This window comes from Chelonus insularis, unplaced genomic scaffold, assembly GCF_013357705.1.
Source record: "Chelonus insularis isolate UGA/USDA-ARS -01 unplaced genomic scaffold, ASM1335770v1 contig_128_pilon, whole genome shotgun sequence".
Classification (NCBI taxonomy): Eukaryota; Metazoa; Arthropoda; class Insecta; order Hymenoptera; family Braconidae; genus Chelonus; species Chelonus insularis.
The window spans coordinates 82548-108775 of NW_023276368.1; the positions used below are offsets into that span (position 1 = coordinate 82548).

Below are 26228 nucleotides of genomic sequence, written 5' to 3' on the forward strand. Positions count from 1 at the left end.
TTAACTAAAAATGATAGATGTACACTGAGAGAAGTAATTGATTTTTTTTTTTTGTTTCAAACAAGTAACACATTCTTAACCAAACATTTTTCATAAAATTTATCATCATTAATATTATTGTTTAAATAAAATGTTTATCATCTTATTTGAAAAAACATTATAACATTTATCAAAAAATATTTCAATATAAATAATAATTTACAATATCAAATTGTAGATCTTGAAATATTTTAATGATTGTTTTTTTTTTTTTATAATTATAAATCAAATACATATAAAGTTTTGTGTTAATTAAGATAATTAATTTATATACTTATTTAATTAGTTGTACATGTAAAGAGATTCTCATCAGTGTAAATCTAGAATTAAAATTTCACATTCACACATTTGCCAATTAGTAAAATAACTTTAGTATTATCTTACAATAACAAAGATTTATTTATTAATGTTATAATTGTTATTTATTCTTAAAAAAACAAGGCCACACAATTTAAAAAATTCTTGCAAATAAAGAATCTCCTCTCATTCAATCAGATCAATTCAATATCATTATTATCATTATACGCAGCACGTGACTTTTATTTTATGAAGCTTGTTACGAGTACATATTTATTAACAATCAGGTTTTTTTTTGTCATTATTTTAAGTGCCATTAGAACTGAAAAATTTATATAAACTATTGTTTATTATTAGGCCAGGCTCAGACGATTGTATTTTTAGCCAACGGATTACCGGAGTAAATAACTCTTATTTTTTCTGTTTATTGAAAGACTGAATCAAAATTTTAATTTACTTTATATTTGAACAAATGCAAGAGTTATTTCTCTGGTTAACCGAGAGATAAACCATCACCGGCTGATCACAGCGTTTTGGTATTGTCACATCACCACATTCAATATACATAGGGTGCAGACAACGTTCTTTCAAAAAAACAATTCATCAAAAGTACAGCCGTATGCCACTTTTACCATCGTCTGAAGACATGGAATATGGCAGTTTGACATTTTAACGATACTACTAATGTAATTTTTAGTTAATTAATATTACGTTATCATTAGAAGCATCACGTAATTTAAAAAAAAAAACAATTGTTCTATTTTTATTGTTATTACTATTATTTTTTAATTCAAATTTCTATCAAGGCTTCATTTCATTTTTTTTTTGTTGGCATTGAAGACTAATCAAAATAAAAATATCTAATGAAAAAGCAGTGGTGAATATGCACTAAGTTTTCTCTATCATCTATTGACAATTTTGGTTAAAAGAAAATTAATTTTCAAAAACTCAATTATGCATTCATTTTTCATGATATTAAAATTGACTTAAAGTAGAACACAGTTTTTATTTATTTATTAAACTTAATGTTAAACTTAAATTACTTATTTCCTCTTGATATTTAAAGCATTACCGCGCGAAAGTCTTGATTTATAAATAAAACAAAACTTTATTTTGTGCTTTAGATAAAAATAATACTAGATGTAAAGTATATTTCTGCTATTATTCTGTGTATATTTCTTATAATAATTATTAAATTATTCTTACTACTAATTGTGCTACATTGTAAAGCCACTATTAGTTAATGGAATTGAAGAAATAGACTCAGTGCATGTGAGCTATTATTTTTTCATTCAGTTCAATGCAAAATGATGATCGAATAATAGTTAAAAAAATTTTTTTAGAAAGATAAATTTACTGATGAAGTAATAAACATAATTAAAAATATATTAATAATGTTAATATTAAACAAAACATCATTATTAGATTAGCTAATAAATTTCCCATTTGTCCATTTTTTACACTTAACTATTATTGAGATTCGTAAAATGTCTTTTATTCAGTATAATAATAAAATCCTTTAATACTTATTATTTAAAATTTTCTCGAAATATAAGTAGCTCATGCAAATGATGGATAATTTTTTAACCAATCTAATAGTTATAATAAAATATATCTTTAAATACTGACAAATATTTCAATGATTTAATAAATATTTCGATAATTAATTGATTACTATTTAATTAAACTAAATATTTTATAAATCAATGAAATACTTATTTAGCAATGTTAAAAATAAATCCACAAATGATGATATTACTATAATTTTTTTCAAATATAAATCAAATAAAATAATAGTATTAATTATAAAATAAAAATATTCTTTTCTAAAATGAAATTTAACAGTTTGTAGACTATTAAATTCGGAAACAAAATTATATACATGAGTCATGGCCAAACCAGATGTCAATTTTTTCATAAACGATTTTCTTTGGTATTATCAGAGCATTTAAGATGTTTATATGACTCTCTAAATATAGAAATAATTATTTAATTATTAAAAAGAAAATTAAATTTATAGGATTATCTGTAAATAATTCTGAAAATAATTGATGTATAATATAATGAGTTATATCTTTCATACTACTACGTTATAACACTCATTCATATGATACTTAATTATTATGTTGAGAAAATAACTGTTTTTGTTTCTTTTTTGCATACAGCAAGCAAAGTATTTCAATCTTCAATTTATTTTTCAAAAATTATTTCTTGAATTTTAACGACCAATTTTATTTGATCGAATGTTTATCTTGTTTGATAGCTAATTTTCACAGGTTTCACTATTTATTTTAAATGTTTATCCATTTTTTTTTCAAGAAATTGTTCTCATTATGTAATTTTCACTTCTCTCTGTCACATTTTCAATATTTTTATCACATAATACCATATTGTGTTAAGTAGGCTAAGAGTCTATCACGAAAATGATGTCATGACATCAGAAAATTGAATTATCGTTTATAGAATCCTACTTATGATTGCTGTTCCATTTATTATCGTAGAATATAGAAATATTTCCAACTTGAATTCATTAAATAGTAGATGTGGCCATATATAGCACGATAAATATTGTACGTTCACGTGATTAATCGAGGGCTGTGTAAACCTTCAACCTGAGTATCTATTTGAGGACAATGTTGAGTATCTGGAGGACCCCAGTCATGGAGATTTCCACTGTTAGCTAATCTGTGTGTCAGACGGTGAGCTATAGAAAAGCCCCCGCTGCCTTCTAATTGTGTTAATACTATAATCACTTGCCTGTAAATAAGAAATTGATAGGTCAATTTCAATCAAACTTTCAAAATAGAATAAGAAATAACAAGATATTTTTAAAATTAAAAAAAAATTAATTTCTATAGTAAATTTTGTTCAAATGAATTTCGTTTTTTTTCTAAATAGCCAATAGAGAAGTTTATTGAACCTGTTTGTATAATTAGTTTACTCATATAAATAACTCTTTCTGATAGTTCTAAAAATAATAATTATATATGGTCTTCTCTTTTGATTGTTTTATCTATTATTTATGAGCATATTATTTATACTTATACAACAATTATAAGATTTATTCAAAAATAAACCTACCGATGAAGTGGAGGTACACTGTCAGCTGTTCTTAATTGTCCTCTTGTTGAAACTACATTGTAGCTTTCATGGCAGTCACATTTAACATGAATCCATTTATTTACGTGGCGATTTTCAACCATCACTACTAGACCAGCCCAACCTTTTGTAAGATAATAAGCTGTCATTCCTTCTCTTCCCTGAAACAATGTGAAAAATTTTCATTATCATACATATTAGTAAAATTCAAAATAGCTAGGAAAATAATACAAACTTCGTGACGTTGCCCTTTCGCTAAGGTCAAGCTAATAATAGCATCAGCCAAAACGAAAGCTGGAGGCGATATTTGCTCTACAAGAAGTCTTTTAGAACTATGTATAGCTAACACATATTCCGGATAACTGGATGTATCCTCCATCCCAGTATGCCAATGGTTGAATGCGAGACAAACAACTATATATAGATCTCTTTCTAGCATTTTGTGACAACCCACAAAACCTCGTACTTGCCGTTTACTATGTTCTACTAATCGACCAACTTCAGGAGCAGCTGGAGATCGTGTACGAAAAACGACGACACATAAATCCAATTGTGATCGTTGCGATTTTTCAGAGTTTCTGAAATTAAAAGTACATTTTTTTTCTTAGTAAAATAAATAAGCCAATTATTTATGATAGTTTAAGCTATTTTAAATTGAAAGAAGCATTATTTATTATTAACAGTCAAGCAGACATGAAAAATAGCGTTATTAAACCATCATTTCAATAACATCTAAAAAAATAATTATTAATGTTAAAAATTAATCTATTTACCGTTGGCCTTCTTGAAATAATGTAAATTCCGTCTCTGTAGGCTCAAGCACCGTCAATAGCACACAAGATAAATGTCTTAATGATGACAGTGGTGGTAGAGTACCACGTAATCGAACTTCACTCCATCCAACTCTAGTTTTACAAATATCAATACAATCAAAGTATTTAAGAACATCGTCAAAAGATATCCAAAAGACTCCGTCAGAAGCACCATGTGGCATTAGCATTTCTCTTAGCGTTGGAGTCCATGTTGGACTATCATCTGACCAATCTCCTTTCCAACTATAATGACCCCAAGGATTACGTAACCGTAGCAATCTTATACCTTGAACATCTCTCACATCAAGGACTGAATATGCATGTCTTGGTCTTAATCCTTTCCGTTGATATTCTTCTTCATCTACTTTCATGTTACCACCACCACAACTTGCACCCATTAGAAACATTGCTTGTCGAGATGAGAGAAGCTGAGCCCAAATTAAATCTTTATCTAATTCATCTTCACTAGGTAGTGCAGAAGGTTGTAAAGGTACACTCTCACAAGGAGCTCCAGTGAGAGTAGCTAATCCTTCAATAGCTCGTCCAGAAACTAGAGCTTCATAACATCCGTGAATTTTAGCTACTGCTTTTTCAATTAGCGGCACCCATAACTGTTTTCTCTTGGCCTATTGAATTAATGAACAGAAAGAGGTTAATTAGAGATAAGTTAAAGAAATTTTCTTGATATTTGTAGAAAAAAAAAAAACTTCATTAAAAATACAAACAAAAACTACTAGATTGAGAGATCATTATTTTCAGATTTTTCCAAAACTAACTTGCTATATATAGAGTATTAAAAACTTTATAAATCAAATTAGAGAGAAAAAATATTGATAGAAAAAGAATTACTTTAATATTAGATTACCTGAGAATAAACCAAATGACCTCGTTTGTCACATGGTAAAAGATCATCAACAAGCACTGTAGTCCACTTTCCATCTTTGCATAATCGAACCTGATAAGCACCTTCCGGGCATGTCTCTCGCATGACTAACACTCTTCTTACAAGCTCATCACTTTCTGCAAGTACAGCAAGTGCTGAGAGTAACCAACAATTTCCTAAAACACCCTGTGAGATATCTGAAGGTAAAGGTGTTCTGAAAACCGCCCAAGGCAATTTTGAATCAACACTAGAATCAACATTTATCTGGTGTGGTCTTCTCCATTGCACTACATGATTATCTTTTGTTTCTGCGGGATTATAGTAAAGTGACTTTGGTGCTGGAGGAAAAGAATCATCAACGAATGGTTCATTTGTCTGTAATAAAAAAAAAAAAATAACCATTTTGAGAATAGTTTCAATTATTAGTATTGTTACAATATTATTGATAAAAAGACAAAGATGGAATGTATAATTAATTGTATTTATTCTTCTAAACTACTTTGAATGAAAATTTTCTAGAAGAAGAATTCAGCAAAAAAGTTTTCAATTTAATTTTCTTTTATGTAACTTTTATGAAAAATAGTATTTACATTTAATTTCTCGTGACAGATATATGGAGATTACGAGATAAAAGGCCAAAAAAAAGAACGAAAATTTTGACAAAAGCTCTTTACAAAATTATTATAACATAGTTTTCAACGATGTAAGATTTTTTTTTCTTACAACCAGTACTTTATGCTGATTGTGCCATTTAAGAATTGAATAATAAGTATGGTATATAACAGTACTGACCTCTTTGCAATATCGCACAATTCTTTCCCACTTTTCTAAGGCTTCCCTTTCCTCAATATGTCGCAAATTTTCCATTACTACACTTTCTTGCCTTTGTATCCTTAAAGTACTTCTTCCAGGTTCATTAAATCGTGGTCTGTCACCGGGCGTTTGCGACAAGGACTTGGAACTTTGGCACATTTCACAAACTCCATTTGTGCTCTTATTTTCATATGTGCATACCTTGCATTGCCACTGTAAATAAAAGAGCAAAATAATCAATTCTTTTCTTCAAAAATGATAGAAGAAAAACGAAAAAATGATTAAACTATTTCTCACCTGACTAACACTAGATTCTTTTGTTTTAGAGTGCTTTTTATCATTCTGAATACTTGGTCCATTTCGTCTAACAGAATTTTTATGCCGAGGTGTAGAAATTCTAATATTACTTGAAAGTCCACTAGATAATCTTGGGCTAGGACTTCGTTGACCGGACACTCGATTATCCCTTGGGATTTCTAGAAAGTCTGCTAGGGTTTTGCAAGCATTACAATTCTGAGCAGTAAGAGGATTCCTTAAAGTACACGATGGACAAACCCAACTTTCTCCTTTCCTTAACGTTGGATCTTCGATATGACTGATACTACGTAACTTAGAACCACCGCATGCTTCACATGTAGTTCTAGAAGCTGCATTAAGTAGGGTACACTTTTTGCAAGTCCATGCTGGCAATGATGGCTCAATGTGATCTTCTAAATCGGACTCTGCAGTAGCCAGGGTTGCTTTAGGTGGAATATATCTCACACTATCCCGCGACACAACGATCGGAGACTGAACTTGCGAGCGACAATTTATTGAATCCTTAGTCACAGTAATTAAATTAGATTGTAAAAGTGACGAGGGTGTTCTTGTAGAACTGCAAATATCGCAACCCATCGACCAAAGGGGATTATAAGCATAAGAGCACTTTCGACAGGTCCACATACGTTTAAGAGGACTAGACCCTGGAGTTTCAACTGGACTGGTAGATTCACTGTGAGCTCGTGATACAGTTAGCGCTAGTTTGCTGCTCTGCTTCTTCGGCAACGGTGGAGGAGCATCAGGGTCGGTAATTCCAATATAAGAATACTTAGGCCGCGAATTAAATCCAACAGAGTGAGGTGGTACTGCAGGAGGTTCATCATCATTCAGACTCCGTCGATTAACTGTTTTTTTCTGGGTAGCATTAGCAACAGTATCAACTTCAGAGAAAGATCTACGATACGATAAAGGTCCTGCTGAAGAGAGAGGTCTAGACTCCCAAGAAGGTACACTTATTACAACTCCACTACAAGGTGCTGGACTTCTTGGAGCTTCACATGCTTCACATTGTTCTAATTCCGCTGAATTATCAAGTGTACAATTATCACAACTCCATAAACTATCATCTTGATGCGCTTCAGAAACAATCAGACTTGTGGGTCTTTGTATTCCATGATCTGACAGTTTTTGTACCCCAGTTCCATTTGACAATGACCGACTAACTTTTGATTTAACTCGTTCATAGACAGAAGGACTGTGACGTTTTGGCGATCTTTGTGAAGCATCTGGAGTTTCTCCAAAAGACAAAACTGAAGGATCCATCGTTTCTACAGGCGGTAAAGTCCAATCTTCTCGATTAGATTGACTTCTATCTCTTTGACTTAAACCACTCAACTGTGCCATACCTTCGTTTCTATCCAATACAGCTGCTGAGCCAAGATTAGCACAGCTAACGTCGAGGATACGTGTTACAAGACCTGCAGTTACTGTAGCAACTAAATCTACTCGAGGCTCTTGTTTATTACTTAATTTTAAAGCTTTCAATTTTTTTCCTCGTCTCACGCCAATCAAATTTCCATTTGTTTCTGCTATCGATGAACTCGCACCACAGGCTGTGCAAATTGGTGTTGCACTGCAACAGTTGGCTTGTAAACATCGAATGCAGGTCCAACGTGTTACAAGAAGTGGTAATGAAGGTGATCTTTTCAGATGTTGCCTTTGACACGATACACCTCCCCACGAATTTCTTCGATTAATTTTACTTGAAACTTCTATAGTTGATGGGTTTATCTTAGTGCTGAAAATAAAACATACTGAGTTAATATTGGATTTAAATTCATCTAGAATCAAAAAGTTAATATTTCACTCTTAAACTTGAAACTAGTTTTATGTTCATGAACATAAATCACTCACATCAATAAATTATTTAATAAAAATAATTTAACTATGAAAATTAATAAATTAACCACTGTTACAATAAATATACCATCAAAGATAATAATAATTAAATCAGCTTGACCGATAAGAAGACTTTGATAATATTTATTCCAAGGTACAAACAATAATAATAAAAATTGAAATGGCTTCCAAGCTGATAGAGATTAAAGGGGTTTCCAGGAAATCACAACATATAAACATTCTCACCCAAGAGCAAGTAATGGACGTTCATTGTTGTCATTGTTGACATTGATACAGTCAATATCTCGCGTCACATCACTTGAAGTTTGCCTTGGCAGTGGGGTTGGTGGCTCAGAAGCCGATGTAGACGAGGATAAGGACGTGGAGGACGGGGTTAGGGTGTCTGTTGGTGAAGCCACCTCCAGAGGATTAATTTCTTGTTGCGTCAATGCTCCGATTTCTCGCGAATTAATTGGGTGGCCGCAGCCAGGGCAGATCGTCGTCTCGACGTCGTTCACGAGGTAGGCACAGGCCGTGCAACGCCAGCGCGGGAATTTGGCGGCGTGCGTGGCCATACTCGTTGACCGCGAGTGATCATCATCCCACGAACCGTTGTCGCGGATTTCGCGATCCCGTGGCCGGCGTGGCCTGGCCCCTTCTTCTTCCTGTCTGCCCGCCACCCTCGGCAGTGCCCCGTAAGTCAGTATCGCTGACAGAACCGCTTCAAGCGGCTTGTCAACCGCAATTTGCAGTCCATCTGCATTATCATTTTTATTGTCATATGTTCGCAAGCAGCCATCTTGCTCTAGGGCACGAGGAGGCAAACACCCGACTCAACAACAAGACGGAAACCAACCACACTCGCGCCAAACACTTGTCAGTACCTCGGGCTAATGAATCCCGTACTCCAGGGATTGCCCACACTACTATTTACATTTAACCCATCGTTTATACACCATCAATACCACTTTTAACTTTCTCGGTTTTTTTCACCCCCGTAATTCACAGTTTTTTCTTCACCAACTTCTCCTGACGATGCCGTTGTGTTGACTACGAGAAACGTAACACAGGACCGTCACTCGTCGACAACTGTCACTTGCACCACAGCCATTAAATCGAAATTTTTTTTATTTACTTCACTTTCTCTGATGCTTCAATCAAAACTTTCTTCAGGTAAGTGATAAGATGTATTATTATAAATTATTATTTTATGTAATTATTTACAATAAATAGTAAGTGTTGTTATTTATTTATAATGTTGGATTATTAATACAGGTATTTGTTCATACGGCCCTGGAATGATGAGACTCGTGGACGGAGCTGCCATCTACAACTAGCAAATTTTATGCTCATCTGCTTGTGTAATCATTATAGGAACTTTTCTATCACCAAGTCCCTGTGGCGCAGAGGATAGCGCGTTGGACTTCTAATCCAAAGGTCGTGGGTTCGATCCCCACCAGGGATGACTCTATCGAGTAGAGATTATACTCTGCTCTTTTTTGCAATTTATTTCAAGGGATTTAGTAATGGTTTGACATTTAAAATTATCTCCAATACTCCATAACTCTAAAGAAATTTTATAACATTAAAATTACGTTATCTTTTTAAAACACATTGTTATATAAGTAATTTATTTGACAAAAAAGAAAAAAGAAAATTCCTGATAGTAAGATAAAGTGAGTTTTTAATTAAATTTTCAATGATTACAATGAATGTAATTAAAATTTTACATCAGTTATCTTTAATTATGAATCTCTAATTTATTTAAAATAATTTAAAATAATTTGCTATTTTTTTAAATCAAATTTTCTTGACTTTAAATTGTTGACTTTCTTCGGTTTGTTCAGGAGCATAATGGTTTAGAAATAATCATAAAAGTCATTCCACTCTCTGGTAGACGATATTATCGTTCTCTCAGAGCAATCACACAGCGAAAGTTTTTAACGATTGGCTCTTTAAGTCAGGAAGGAAATAAAACCTGCACTTTCATCGATTTTCCATGCGGAAAATAAACAAAATCAAAAAGTATATCAATGTAACTTGCAATTATTGGCAATTGGATGCATTTTTATTTTTTTTTTTATTCTCAAATTAAAATAAAAAACAAAAATATATGTTGGTATGAATATTAATATATATGGTAATTCATGAATATGAAACTGAATGTTACAAATGAAAAAAATATTTTTCAATACTTCTATAAATAGTATTTTATTTTATTTACATAAATAAACAGTATAATTAAATTTCACTAAGAGAACAGTTAATATCAGACTAAGGAAATGATATCATGTAATTTAGGTTTATTTTTAAAATTATTTACCTAGTGGGTTCACTGTTAAAAATTCAGTGATTTATTTATATGATTAAACATTGATTAATAATGAAATTTCTAGATTGATTCTTCTCTAGAGTTAATTATTAAAATACATATTAAATCAATAATTCCAAGAGATCATACCATTGAGTTATTTAATTTAGATAAATGAATTATTTAGCAAGAAATTATCTTTCAATACATCAAATATTTATGAGTGTAAATATAAATCACTACCTCAACATAATAAAATGTTATTAAATATGCACATATATTTAATTACATTAACACATTTTTTTTATTTAAAGTAAAAAAAAAAAAAAAAAAACATTCAATTATTACAAAAAATATCCAATTCATGTTTAACAATAGACTTTGTAAATTAATAAAACGTTCTAAAATGGAGCACATAAATATTTTATGTTTTGTTTATGATATTTTATGTTGAATATTTATGAAATGTTTCATTTTTAAGTGCTTCTGAAGTAGTGTAAAAATAAAATACTGTAAAAAAGCTCATATTTACATTGTTAAGTACAAAAATTTAACTTCAATGGTACATGTTGAAGCAGTTTGAAAGGAAAATTAATTTAATTCTAATAAAACATACTCGTTGATTGTTAATCTTAATTTTCAGTTATAAAGATTGATCAGAGAAAGTGTTTATACAGTAGTGTGTCATTGGAACAAACATTTATTTTATCCATTAACTGAAAGGTGTTGAAAGTCAAATAGTTAAGTAGTTTTAGATTAGAACTTTAGTAATAAACACAATAGGATAGCTATATGTTTAAAAATTTTGTCCAACAATAACACTTGTGGCTGTGTAAAATTTGGCAATGTAATTAAATAGAGGAAAAGAAACGTTTATTTATAAATCCATATATATTTTTTTTTATATCACATCATTACACAGCTCTCCAGTGTTCAAAGTCTTTTGTGTATAAAGCTGACAAAACCGCAATATTTTTTCACTTTTTTTCATTTGGAAGACTTTTTACAGCCGAGAAGTAGAACGAAAATATATGTATATATATTTATAACGGTCTTGCAAAAGAGTAAGAAGCAAAGTCACTCAGAGAACTAAAATTAGGGCAGCATGGAACTTCCTAGAGTCTCTTCAAGACTGACATCAAAGAGCCGCGTTAATTGAGTCACTCTCTTCGGTTTCAATGATTCTTATATGACAATTATATTTATTTAACATCATTTTTATATACCAATAAAACTTGGGTAAACAAATTTAATCTATAATATTTTTTTTATAATGATTATTGTAAATAACAGGGTATTAAAATTATTTTTGAATTCTTCTTGACTGGTTCAAGTAAAAGTAATTAAATAATCGCAACAATGTGATAAGTGTTTTGAAGGTTTAATATGTTGATAAAATTATTAACTAAGTTGATAAATTATATAATTAATCATACTCCCTTATTTTAATAAAAATTATTTTATATATCTTTAAAAAAATAATTAAATTAATTCAGATGTTTCTTTGAAGAGATGTAAAAATTAATAATATTTATTATATAATTAATTTTTAATAATATCACTTATTTTAACAATTTATTTTGTTCGTTTATTCTGCTTCTACAAATAAAAACCAGACAGTAAACTCAGGCAAATGATTTTATGATCAAAGTTTGATAACATTAATATATTTTAAATAAAAAGAAATAATTTAATTACCTGTAATAATTGAATATTAAGTTCAATGTTCGATAACATGACTAAAAAGAGAAGGTAATAAAAATATTTAATATTTTAAATGAATTAATTAATGGAACTTTTGAATTAAATTAATCAAAGTAAATTCACGATAATGTAGAAATTTTTATACTAAATTAAAAATTAATTTAACTTTCATAAAATTAAATGAATGTCATACTTGAAAGAATCTTTCAAGTACACACAAGTATTAATACAATAATATAAAAAGAATCTATTTACTTAAGTCTTGAATTATCTAGAAATTCTTAATTTATAATTAATGTGAATGTCATGAACAAATCTCTGTCAACAAAATTCTTAGTATTATGTTGAAAAATTTGTTACTAGAATAAAATATTATTTCTTGGAGATTACAATAAATTTCGGTAAACAAATAATTAAAGCCAAAAAACTAATTACTTGATAAGAAGTGCTAGTTTAATTAAAAAGTAATCAGAAAATAAATAGGTAACATCTTCAATTCACATTAGATAATGAAAAAAGTTGATAGAAAATGAATATCATTGATTGATAGTCTATTTAAAAGCAAACCTTAATTGACTAAGTAGCTAATAAATTAAAACATACATGTCATGTTCTATTTTTCTCATTGGACATAGGCCAATGTTTTATTCACTCACGTTGGACCTTTCGAACCACAAGATCACAGACTGTTTGGCGTCGTCTAATCACATACTGTTGAAATCACTTGGTATGGTCGTAATCATGTAAAAATATCTCTTACGATTATTATTTGTATTATCATGTTGTGAAAGATGTCAAGTGGATTTCTATAGTTTTATTGATTGATGGATTCTTAACATTTATTTTAACCAATAAAATAGTTGAGATTATCCAAATTAATAAACCTAGACTGTTGTTGCTATTTAGGAATAATCATAAATGTTTTTTGAATGAACTTGCAGTTGATCTATTTTAGTCTTCCTTTGTCTGGATGCTAAACATCAAGTGATTTAGACTTTTCTTTTGGCCATTGAATTTTAAGCTATGAAATACAATTAGACTAAAATGACAATTTTAGCATAAATTTCTGTACTTAAGTACATTACATATCACAACCTTGCTTCAACAATGAACTTGATTGCTTCTTGATTAGGTTTTCCAACAAGACCTTTTGAAGGTAATATAATTAAGGTCTAAGCTTTATATTGCTTCATTGACAACTCATACATTATTAAGTATCACGTAATGCATGTTGATGTAATAATGAATCACATGATTTTATATTGCATTGATTGTTTGTAAATTGGTTATAAACATTCTGGTAATAAAAATGATTAAAAATCTGGTGATTGATTATCAGCATTACTAGTATAATTAATAAATGTATAATAAAGTCAAGAAGCATTATTATCATTAACTATTATTTTTTGAATCATTGAGACTGTTATTGATATACCTGAAGAATAATTAAGTACAAATTACTCTGTCATTCAGAGTAATTATCTTGACAGAGTACATCAAAATTTGCTCTTGACATTGATAATATTTTTTTTAGAGTAAACATTGCTCTGCAAATTATAAATTCTTTTTTTGCTATTCAATAATAATAAATGAATAATAATTATAAATAAATAAATAATATAATTATTATAAATAAATTTTTGCTATTCAATCAACTAAATATTATTCTAATCTCCTTTCAATTGTAATTTTTATTTCAACAATTTATTTGTAAAATAAAAAAAAATGAAAGCTATTTTTTTGTTATAGAATAATTACTCATTGTAGTAGTTTAAATAATTATTTAGAATTAAAATATTAGATTGCCTGAGCTAAAAGTCTTTTTAATTGAAGGCCAAAGCAGGTATAAACCATCAAGATGAATTGATGTAAAAATATTTTGATAAGCCATTACACCATTCTAATTTTAAAATATCACTCATCATTGATTACAATAAAAGCTCACAGTGAAAACAGGAAATGAATTAAAATATTTCGTGAATTATTTTTTTTTCTTTCACTCACGAGTCAGGAAGTACTTAGAAGTTTCTTGGCTCGGCGAGCATGGAATTACTGCGACAATTAACAGGAAGAGTTGGATCAGTGACAATCAAATGATGTAATTAACGTTTATGAAACGACTGAACAAATGAACCAGCGTTAAAACTTATTTCTTATTGGCTAAGCTAATGGGTCAGGGACTATAATATTTCATACTAACGATAGCTAACGATTTGATTAGAGATAAATCTATTCTTTAATTATAAATGACGGTAAAAAGACCAAAGCATATGGGTAAATTACCGTGAATTTGTTTTTATTTATTTTTATAACATTCTTAACTACAACGTACATAGTTTGTAAAAAAAAAAAAGCTGTTTTATTTTTAAATGTTTAAATAGCAAAATGTTTTCACTGCTTGAACTAATTTAAACGATTCTTTTAACCCTATTTCTAAGAAATTTTGGCAATCAGCCGAGTATTCTTGGATATCTGGGTAAATTTTGTCCCAGTACATGCTAACATTCGTGATAAATGTCAACCAACAAAAAAAGCTTCAACTTTCCATTATCTTTGTCAAACTTAAATAAAAAATATGGTCTCTGATCCATTGTGATTAATTTAATTTTTTAAAGCCATCAGTTGGATGTTGAGAGTAGTATTTTTGTTGTTAAATAAATAAATAAATAAATTTGTTTAGCTTTCATCAGGTTTGTCTGTAAAAAAAAATATCATTGACCTATTTACTATCACACATGTCGAAATTGGTAAAACATTTAGAGTTCATTGGAGAATTCTTTTAACTAGTATGTTATTTTTGTAGTTTCAAAAGTCACACTTGAAACATGTTTTTGTAAATGATTCTTTTATTTCTGCCCTTTATCATGCTAAATAGCTGAAGAAACTGGTCTTGCTTCAAAATATGTTTGACTTTGTTGAAATTTTAATTAACCCTTTGTACTCTAAAGTCTGAAAAAAAAATTATTTTAATTTCTCTAAGTTTACTCGTTCATGATAAATTATCATTACAATCAAATAGTAAATTATTTCTCACTTACATAATATTTATTTTTCTTTATGATAAAATTTAGTGACACTTATAAATGATCGTTAAAGGGTGATAGTAAATGTTTTTAAAATTTTTGGTCACGAATTTTCTAGAAAAGGGATTTAGTGATAGATGTTTGATGATTTAATTGAACTTGTATTTAAATTAAAAAATAAGGCTCTTATTTAAATTAATAAAATATATTATCATCAATCTTGGAGAACCAAAAGTGATAATTAATTTATAAAATAAATTATTCTGATGATGAAATAATTTTAAGCATAAATATTAATTAATAATATTAATAAATGCGAATGAAATTAAAATTCAGCTAGTAATTAAATAAAATTTTAATGTTTTATTAAATTATATACAACTATTCATATCTATATATAACTTTATTAATGTAAATTTGACATAAAAATATGATATAAAAAATGTTTCATTTTTCGGGGAATACCCAGAATTTGATAGAATTATAGAAAAACATTTAGGATGTTATATAATTATTTTTTATCGGGTATATCGTTTTATACAATTGTATAGAATTTGATAAAATTATGTACATTTGTATACGATTTTATCCAATCATTTTTTATCGAGATAATAAAATAACATCTGTTCCTTGAAAGAAACATTTCAATTGTTAAATATTAATTATAATTAATCATTTATTTATTATTGTTGCTAAATTACTGTTTGTTTGTTTCAAAAATGTCACATATGACAACAAACATTAAAAATTTTTAATTAATTTTATTTTTTGATTCTTAAAAATAATGATTCTTCTCGATAAACATTAATTATTGAACAAAAAGATTAAATTAAATTTTTAACCAAATATTTATAAAAAAAAACAGCATATAAACAATTAATAAATAATAAGTAAAATGATTTCAAATATGAACCATGTAGTAGCATAATTAACTTAATAATTATTTCCATCTAATTAATAACAATTATTTTAATTTCACTTAATTAACATTTTTTGTTAATAAAAAAAAAACGTTGTTTTGATATATAAAAATGCATTCCCTTAAGAAAACAATTTGAAGTTTCTCATAATAAGTGTGTAGACAATTCTTGAGCACACGACAATTACAAATAATATGAATTGTTTCATTCTTGAAATTTTCCTATTACTCACACTGTTTATACACCAACGTATATAACAATCTGTTTATTTCCACACTTTCTGCAGCCAAACGCATTATTCTTTGTCACATTAAATATTCAAACACTCAAGTAATATATGTTTATATGACCTTGAATTAAAAATTAACTATTATCATCACATTTTAATTTTGTTATTACAATTGTTATGATCATTTTTTATCATAGATTCACTATTGAGTAATATGATCCAATCCAACAGTTAAATAATCAGTAACAATTTAATGAATTGGTAGATACTTTTTGACGTCAATCGTTTTTTATTAAATAAAAGAAATAAGGTCTAAATGAAATGTATTTTATGATTATTGTGTATTATCGAATATAACAAAGTCATTATTTTTAATATATTATTTTACGATTTTTTAATTGTTCTTTTTTTTTGTGTATTATGATCGACGCAATTAAATATATCTTTTATCTGTTTGAGCTACTTTAATCGCACCAGACCGAAACACAACATATATATATATATGTTCATATTATAATACGTATATTTATTTTATCATCAATGCAGACTAGGCACTTTTATTTTATTTTTCATCGTGAATTTGATACAAGTCTTAGCAGGTCAATATTAGGTTATCAAATCATGGCTTGAGAAAATATTATATATGTAAGATCCATGAGTAAATGGAGTAATCGAAATGCTAAAATATTGTTTAAAATTTTGATGATTGATTGAAAATAGAGCTCTTGATTTTGATGAGTAAATTTTATTTAAATTAAATTACTATTTTATTAAGTAATAATAAAATTATTAAATAATAATAATTAAAGTAAATAATTAATTTCAATTGTATTTTTATTTTATTTAAATAAATGCTGTATAAAATATATTAAAATTAAGTTTATGTCATTCTGAAAACATTAACAATGAAAAAAAAAATTTTTTCAATCCAAATTGATTTAGAGTTCTACATCTACAACAATTATTCAACTTTTTATGACACAATTTCGATGCTTTCATAAATATTACGACAATCTGTATGATTATTTTTATAAATAACAACGATTTAAAAAAGTATTATTATCTTATTGTATTTATGTGATCAATAGCATAACACATCATTTGGGGTCATCAAATACCATGAAAGGGAAGTCCATGACCTTATCACGATACTATCATCACATATGCACACACTCTCTCTCTCTCTCTCTCTCTTTGATATTATTTTTTCCTTTTCATCATAAAAAGAAAAAAAAAATGTATACAATATTTTGAAAGCAAATGATAAATCATGACACTGATTGTATAATTTTGAAAAAGATTTTCATTGAAACTTTCATTCAGTTCGATACAGTAGACGCTTTTTTACAAAGCCTCTTATGTTCATTCAGTATGAATTTATGTCAATTATTGTAATAATTTCAAAAAGAAGTACTTTTAAAGGACTTTAAATTTCAACAGCTGTTATAAAAAAATTTTTTAAAATAATTCTTTAATTGCTTTTTATTTTGAAACAATTAATCTGATTAAGAGTGAGACGTTGCAAAATATATTGCTATGCTAATAAAAAAAGCTATCATAAATAACGCAATTAATTTTCTATGCATATTATAATAATGCACTATGTCTTGTTATTATCATGAAACGGAAGACAAGCATGAAATGTATGGTAGATAGAATAAGTTCTTGCGATTGCGTATACTCTAAAGCCTTTACGTTGGTTGAATTGTCCTCGGCCTTCGATTACCCTAAACAAGAAAAGTGAGAGGAGGTAATTTTGAATAATAATTGTTTCAATATGTTGAAAAAGTTCTCACGTGTTTCATCGATACTATAAATCTATCTGTCTTGAAGATTATTTATAAAAAGTATTTTTGGGGTTGATTAATAAAATATTTGTTTGGATAATGCTAATTTATCTTCAATCTAACTCTTCTAGATATTTTTAAAAAAAAATAGAAAAATTTTAATTGTTGTCAGTAATTTTTTAACCATTTTTTTTTTAAACTTATTATTTATTATTGTTATACTTATTTATTTATAATATAATTTATAATAAATATATTCAGTACTAGTAGGAGAAAAAAATTAAATTACAAATTAAAATAAAAAGCTTAATAAAATTTTCATTTGTAATACATTGAGAAATAAATATTTTTCTATGATTGTAACAGTAATTAATAATAATAATAATAATAATAATAATAATAATAATAATAATAAAATATTAGTATTAATACTAATTTACAGATGACCTTTATGAATATATTTATGCAATAATTACAATTTATTCTCCAAGTTAAATATTTTAATAAATCAGCTAAAAAATTAATATCAATTAAAAAAAAATAACAACAATTATTATTAATAATTTTCCGTTCTTTTATACTAATTAATTATGCATTAAATGCATAATGTTGGACTGATTGAAAAATTAATTGTATACTTGAATCTTATTTACTTCTCAATCAACACTACTATTACCTACCTTATTATTCTAATTTTATTTTTCAAACAGTTTTTTTTTGTGTCTGGTAAGATATAAATGAGATTTAAGTAAATAATTAAGTGTAAAAAATTAATTACCCAAGACCAGAAGCTTTTAAAATTGTTATTATAAAATCAAAAGTGTTTTGGAGTAGTTTTCTTTTTTTCAATCATCTATAAAAGAGTTTTTATAAAATATTTCATAAAAACTCTTTTATGAAAATATCTTTATAAAACATATGAATGATATTTTAAAACTGAAAAAATATAAAACTAAACTGATAACAAATTGTAGATTTGTATATTAAGAAGAGATCAAATACTCCAAAACATAAATGAAGTATGAATAGTTAAATACTTCAATCTTATCACAACTTTAATCAATTCCATAGATTATTATAATTATCAACTCGTTGCTTATTAGCCATTAGTACAAATTTATTGATAAATTAAGTCAAATAATAAATTTAAAAAAAATAGCATTCAATTTATGGAGGGTTCCAACATGAGTCTAAAGACTCTCACTTGTTTTTATATTATATACATGTAGAAGTATTGGCAACACACTTGGCTCTCAAGAGTACAGAGCTATAACTTTGATTGAATAGAAATACTTGGCCTTGATCTCATCAACCATATAATAAAATTTATTTATTTATTTATTTATTAAACATTATATCAAGATTGAACATTTTTTCTCAAGAAGTGTAGTTAATTTTAAAATAAATTGTTTAAATATTTTATTATTATTATTATTATTATTTTCATTGTTTAAATAAATGGAATATTTAAATCATATCATATGAATATAGCAATCTCGGAAATACCAAGATATATGCTGTTTTCTTGAACCCTTTCTATTTATCACTGGTTTTCTCAACACTCTGAGTCACACTCAGTTCATTCTCATCTTCTTTCCTCAGATCTCTTGCACAAGTTTACAGACAACGAGCACAGATGGTTCGTCATCTCGGTCGTCCTCATTTTCTTATTTTGGGGCAACCAGGCCACCTCCACAGTTATTAGGTGTATAAACAGCTGCAATCGAATTTCTTCTCCTCTGAATAATTACAATAAAATCATTTCTCACTAGAGTATTTTATTTCATGCTATCTTTACTTTACTACTTGGATAGCTCAACTGTCTAAAGTCAGAGTTTAGTAGACCCTTTCCAATGTTGATCTGAGAGTCGTGGGTTCGAGTCCCATGTAGGTGTTTTTACATTTTCTCTACTTCTACCAAGTCCTTGTGTTACCGGTACATGATTCAGTTAGTGTATTGGTGTCAAAATGGACTAAAAGTAACTCCAAAACAAGCCATTATTCCCGGTTCTGACTGAGTGGGAATATACGATGTGTTGGAAATATTTTTTGAATTTTTAGTTATACCCACATGTTGATGGTTACAGCTTTTTCATTTTTGTCTATTTATTATTGTGGATTACCAAATACATAATAGCATTATTATTTTTAATAAGTATCTGATAAATAATTATAAATAATGAATTTAAGTGAATCTGTATTCCTTACAGATTCACTTAGATTTGCTAATTAAATTGTACCCTTAAAAAAATATATTTTTCATGTGCATTGATACATTTTAGCACAAATTACATTAATTGTAATTGATTGTAATTGAAGTTTAAAAAAAAAAAAAGAAGAATGCCGATTAGTAATACATAATTAATTTTGATTGAAGAAATAATATGTGGTATGACATTTTTTACGATATGTTTTCCGTATTCTATAAGGAAGAATAATAATATTAAAGTATAACTAGGAAAGTTTTTTACTTTTATTGTAAATGTAATGGACCAATCATAAAATTCCTATAGTTTTATCATTAAACTTATAGATAAAAAGTTTGCACAAAAATTCTAAATTACTTTTTATCTCAAGGCATTTATCGAAACTATTTAATTACGTCTATTGACAGGATTATTGAAGATATTAAATATCTTTATTGCATATAATGTGAATAATAATGAACTAAACAAAAAATTATGAATACTATGATGACATCAAGATGTTATTATAAATATATTGTCATTTTTATCAGATGAGTAATAAAACAAAACGGGAAAATTCCTCCAACTCTTAAAATATTTACAAAACAATAAAATCTAAGTAAAATATATAGGACAAAGGATGCATTCAAATCCTTTGAATATTTGTATGCCAAACATATATTCTCAATAGGTCAGTAAGTTAAGGTAAGCCTATGGTTTATATTTTAGGTTGATTCTTCCGGCTTTGCTTAGCTGAACTCAGAGCAAAGACTACCTTCATTGTGCTATTTTTTAAAAATAAAGATTCCTATTTAGTTTACATTTAATATATTTCTAAATATTCATTTCAGATAACTTCTTGATCCCATTACCAACATTATCAAATTCATTGTTAAAATCATCATCATCTTGATCTTTTCAAAATAAATTTATTTCTAATTTTATTATTCAAACAAATACCACTCATTCCAATTGAAAATACTAGAAATAAAGATACTAGTTTTTATGCTGCTGAGTAAATAGAGATTACTCTTATTGGCATTTGTCTAATTACTATTCAATTACCAGAATAATTATCGCTCTTATGTTAGTGAAATGGAGTTTAAAAGATTCATTCTATTTTATTTTATTTTCTAACAATCAATACTTTGATGAGAGAAATTGTTTTTTTTTCTAGCATGACTGGAAGTGCATTTTATTCCACCAGACAATACTTCATTAAATAGAATACATGGTTCTGTAGAACAGACATTCAAAGGTTTCATCATCAAATTAATTGATTGGAGATAACAGACGACTAATTATACAATCAATAGCAATTCAAATTAAAAAAAAAAAAAAAAATTATCATCTTATTTATCACAAAATTACATTTTTTTAAGTAAACACTCCAACAGTTGAAAGTAATTTAATGAAATTTCCAGTAAACATGAATAGTAATTAAACATCAAAAAATATCAACTGTGTTTATAATAAACATCACGTTGGAAAACATGTTTATTTAATTATTTTCCACTCTGTATTTTCAAGTCAACATCATAAAAAGTTGAAGTATTATTTTATTTTCTACCCAAAAACCAATTCTTTGAATTTAAAAAAATATCATTAACCTATCTTGGCATTGGACTTAGCACTGAGGCCAATCTTGACTGTTGAAACAAAAAAAAAAAAAAGTTATAGATCGAATGCTGTTTAAAATGATTTGCAATTCATTGGCTTTTTCTGTCATCAAAATGAGTCTGATAAACAACCTGGAACAAGTAATTTATTTTTTTCTCCATGAAGCTATAGACTGCTATATATTTTTCGAAAGTTGCATTTAACTAATGAAAAATAAAAGACGAAAAATATTTATAAATAATTGCCTTCGAGTCCTATTTAACAGAAGCAATTTAATTCATAAAAATAACAAAATATTATCAACAATTAATTACTTATTTTTCCATTAAAGCAGATAACAAATAGAAAGAATATTATTTTTTGACATAAATTAGTGCTTATATCTATTATACCCGAAGCACTATTATTTCTAAATATTTCTTACACGTGCTTATTTACATATGTATACAATTAATACTGGTAGAAAAGTTATTATCATCACGCTCCTGTCACTATGCTTATGAGTGATAAGTAAGAGGCAATGTGTACACATCAGTGAGCATAAAAAAATAATATACACATAACATAATACATTATTAATAATGACAATAAAATAATAGCTGTGATGAATTTCTGTTGTGTCCCAGAAAGGGCGAGCAGACATAAAGGCTGCGATTAGAAAGTTGGTCGAATAGAAGGGGAATAGCCATGAAACATCTCCAGAGAAATTCACAATTATGTAGGATAAAATTCAATCGATGATATTATTTTTAAAATAAATAATTTTATACTTTGATTAATTATCTGTTATATTTAAAAAAAAAAATATTTAACATCATTGTATTGATATAATTATAAAATTTTATTGGAGCAATTGAATGAAAAAATGTCATTAAACCATTAAAGGAGAGTATAAAATTTTCTCAAGACTTCATGTTTAATGGTAAATAAGATTAAATGATTTTCTGCTTGAATAAATAAATCTTACGAATTTTCTTAACAAATTATTTGCAATAGGAACTAATGGAATCATTGATTTAAATGGAATGAGTTCATTTGTCTTTAACTATTTTTCAATTATTTATTTTAAATAGAATTTATTTTGCTCTTGATGATATGAAATTTAATTCAATCTACACAGAAAATAAAAACAAAATAAACTCTTTGTTTAAACAAATAGAATTAATAAACAAAAAAGCAGATAAATGTTTTTTTAATTATGTTATGGATCCAATCTTAGACTAATTAATATTAACCTTTTTTGTTCATTAAGTTGTTTTTTTTTTATTTTAAAATATAGTTTGAAATTATTTATACATTTTCTGGAATTATTAAATTTATTATAACTTTAAAATATTTTATATCGAGTGATAAATATTAATATTTATTTAATATATTTAATTATAAAATAAATATTAATATTCTGATGGAATATTAATTTATATTTACATGTTAACGCCATTTTACATCGATTTTTCTAATTGATTTACTTGTAGCAATAATAATCTTCGTTAATGTTCAACGAACTTTCAATTTTAAAAAGCACATTGACTAGACTATCTGACAAAAAAATGCAAAGGGGATTTAATTGGTTAATAATCCATTTATGTTGATAAGTTTTTTTTTTTCTTCACTAAATCAAACTTTCGATTACTTTCAAACTTAACTTTTATTATAGAAAGTATTGGCAGCATTACTTCAAATAAATCCATTCAAGATTTTTGCATAAACCACTATACAATACAAAACTGATTGTTCATCAATCTCAAGAATTTAGAAAAAAAATTGTTGCTTACAGTTGACACACTCCATAAGCTTATAAATAAAAAGATTTATTTATATTTAATAACTAAATTTATTGAAGTTGACGGGATTCTTCTGTCAACAAAGCTTGTAATTCTGAAGCTCATATAAATAATATTTAACAATACAAATTAGCATGATAATAAAATACCTTTAAATAGTTATAATAAAAAAAAGCTAATAAAAGTTTGTTGAGGTTATAAATCACATTGTCGTGCGATAACTATGGAATAATCAAGCCAAGACAGCAATCCAGGGCCGACATAATCACTTGGGTTATCCAGAGACTAAGTGAAAGTAGGCAAACTCCGTATTCAAACGACTTAAGTTGCAAGATTGTTGAGAAAGGCTCACGTTTTGTGTTCTTCGAGGTCTATTTCTGGTCTTCATTATTTAACAAAATGTGTATATTATGTTAAAGACTATTTTATGAGAGCTCATCAGAGAGCTGTAGCAGGTACTACCTTTGATCATATCAAGTGAAATGGCTGATGACCTTCATTTAATGACCTTGGAAGTCGAAGGACAAAAGTCTATCAGGGATCCAACCTTTAAATTATCTTTACCACAGTAGCACCTTCTGCTGGAGACATGAAAAAATGGAGTAATTAAGATTAGCTTGATAATAACTTTATTATTCTCTAATTATCATGTTGATTAATATTCTTAATAAGCATTTATCAAAATTATATCAGTTGGGCTTTTAATAGGCTATTATAACTACCTTCTTTAATTAGGATATTATATTTATGAATATGTAAATTTATCAATTCATTTCAGCAATAGTCTTGTTCATTGAATACAAAGCATTGTTATACACAGTTGAATAATATTTACGTAAAATTGGAGAGAGCAAAAAGAAAGAAGCTCTTCTTGCTTTTAAAAATAGTGCTTTGATCATTTTAAATGTAGGAAAAAGTTTAGAAAGTTATTTTGGTTGGTGATCAAATGTTGGATTTTAAATTATTTATTATCTATTATTAATATGTTTTGTTTAAATAAAATCATTTTTAATTAGATAAAAATTTAAAGTAATTACTGGATCAAACTTCAATATATGACTGATATTTTTTATCAAGAACAGGACTGAAGACTCACCTGGGATGCTTGAAATTAGTTGATGCATATCATGTCTAAATTATTCCAGTCCATATCGATTGAATTTAAAGCAGCTTTTTAAAAGTACCTCTAGAATAAAAAACAAAAGTTTTCATTATAAAAAGGTTCAATTTCTAATCAATAACTGCTGCTACATGTTGGAATGGATTTGAAAAGATGTCTGGTATTAACAGAGTAGACCAGGGCTAGACAAATCTTGGCTTTTTTGATGCAAAGAAAGAAATACTTATATAGGATTTAAATGTGGATTTACAACTTCTTTTACTTACTTTTATTGAAACCATGGAATCACACTTTACTTCTAAAAGCATCACCTAGCTCTAGGGTAAACCATACAAACATTGATGCTTGCACCTAATTGAAGATAAGTTTATTCAAAACCTGCTGTAATCACCATTTTAACAACCTTGAAATGAAGAGATGATGAAAATGGTAATATTCCAACATCAATATCAATCGTTAAAAAAAAATTACCATCATCTTTCCAAGAGCTGGAGCTTTGATAAAAATTGTGACGCCTATAACTACACTTGCTGGAGTTAATTATGAATCAAATACACATGTAGGAATGATAAATATAGAAATAATTGCTGTTTACTATCTCATTAAATTGATCATCTCATTACAAATATATTTTTAATACCACTTGGTTGATATAACCATTTTTATTTACTCTTCAAAAACATCTGCGAAACATAGTTGTCGTATTGAATCGATGAACGGATCCACGTACTTTCCAATGTAAAATAAATGAAGAAAAAATTCATTGTCCTTGGTTTAGGTCATTGAATTTTCTTTCATCTTTCTTCTTATGATTCGATTATTCCTGTATAAAAAAAAAAGGGTTGTTCCTCTGACGTATATTAATAATTCCTCATGAAATAAAATTGTTTACAATATCTCAGCTTTTTATAGATTTTATTGATTAAAATAATATGGAAGAACAAAAGTATCATCAATGAATAGAATTAAAATATTTTTAATCCAAAGTCTCATTGGAAAGCTACTTTGCATTGACAGTTCACTAATGCTATTGAACTCCAAAGCTCATTATTTTAAAAAAAAATTCAATAAACCATTAAACTAAATTGTTTTGACATTTTAAAAAATTTACTGCTACACTTATTATCCAAAGATGGCAATCAAAAAATTCATATAACGTATTACCTATGAAGTGATCATATAAATGTATGTAATGACGAGTAATTGGTGTTATGTAACAGTATTTTTAAATATTAATATGTCCAACGTGTCAGGCCATTGATTGGATAAAACTTGTGATAAATATTGATCCTTCATCCAACGGTCCTCTTCTATACATAGTCATCACACTAAAAACAATGTCAGTGTTAGAATTATTATTCATTCAATTACATAGACACATCAAGGATCAGATTTTATTTATTCGTTCATTGTCACCTCCAACACAATCTTCTCTAAGATAGAT

General features: G+C 27.4%; 1 protein-coding gene, 1 long non-coding RNA gene and 1 other non-coding gene across 3 annotated transcripts; 2 read left to right on the forward strand and 1 right to left on the reverse strand.

Annotated features, from left to right (window-relative positions):
* Positions 1-2069: 2069 nt before the first annotated feature.
* LOC118068003 (calpain-D-like) lies at positions 2070-8702 on the reverse strand. The gene is made up of 8 exons (XM_035085107.1): positions 8347-8702; positions 6241-7999; positions 5923-6156; positions 5113-5505; positions 4209-4873; positions 3671-4013; positions 3418-3596; positions 2070-3093 (listed from the first exon to the last, which is right to left on the reverse strand). The coding sequence occupies exons 1-8, from the start codon at positions 8673-8675 to the stop codon at positions 2913-2915; spliced, it is 4083 nt and encodes a 1360-aa protein (XP_034940998.1). The 5' UTR covers positions 8676-8702; the 3' UTR covers positions 2070-2912.
* A 431-nt stretch (positions 8703-9133) lies between these two features.
* Positions 9134-9644, forward strand: LOC118068017 (uncharacterized). Its single transcript, XR_004690462.1, has 2 exons — positions 9134-9273; positions 9376-9644. It is a non-coding gene; the product is annotated as an uncharacterized lncRNA (long non-coding RNA).
* Positions 9493-9565, forward strand: TRNAR-UCU (transfer RNA arginine (anticodon UCU)). Its single transcript has one exon. It is a non-coding gene; the product is annotated as a tRNA-Arg (tRNA).
* Positions 9645-26228: the final 16584 nt, after the last annotated feature.

What these genes read in the sequence shown, in the direction of transcription:
- LOC118068003 (XM_035085107.1), bottom strand. Translation starts at nt 8,675, where the DNA reads ATGGCCACGCACGCCGCCAAATTCCCGCGCTGGCGTTGCACGGCCTGT. An exon ending in CGTCCATTACTTGCTCTTGG is followed by an intron (nt 8,000 to 8,346) that starts GTGAGAATGTTT and finishes TTTTATTTTCAG; the next exon opens with CACTAAGATAAACCCATCAA. An exon ending in TTATTTCAAGAAGGCCAACG is followed by an intron (nt 4,014 to 4,208) that starts GTAAATAGATTA and finishes TTTTAATTTCAG; the next exon opens with AAACTCTGAAAAATCGCAAC.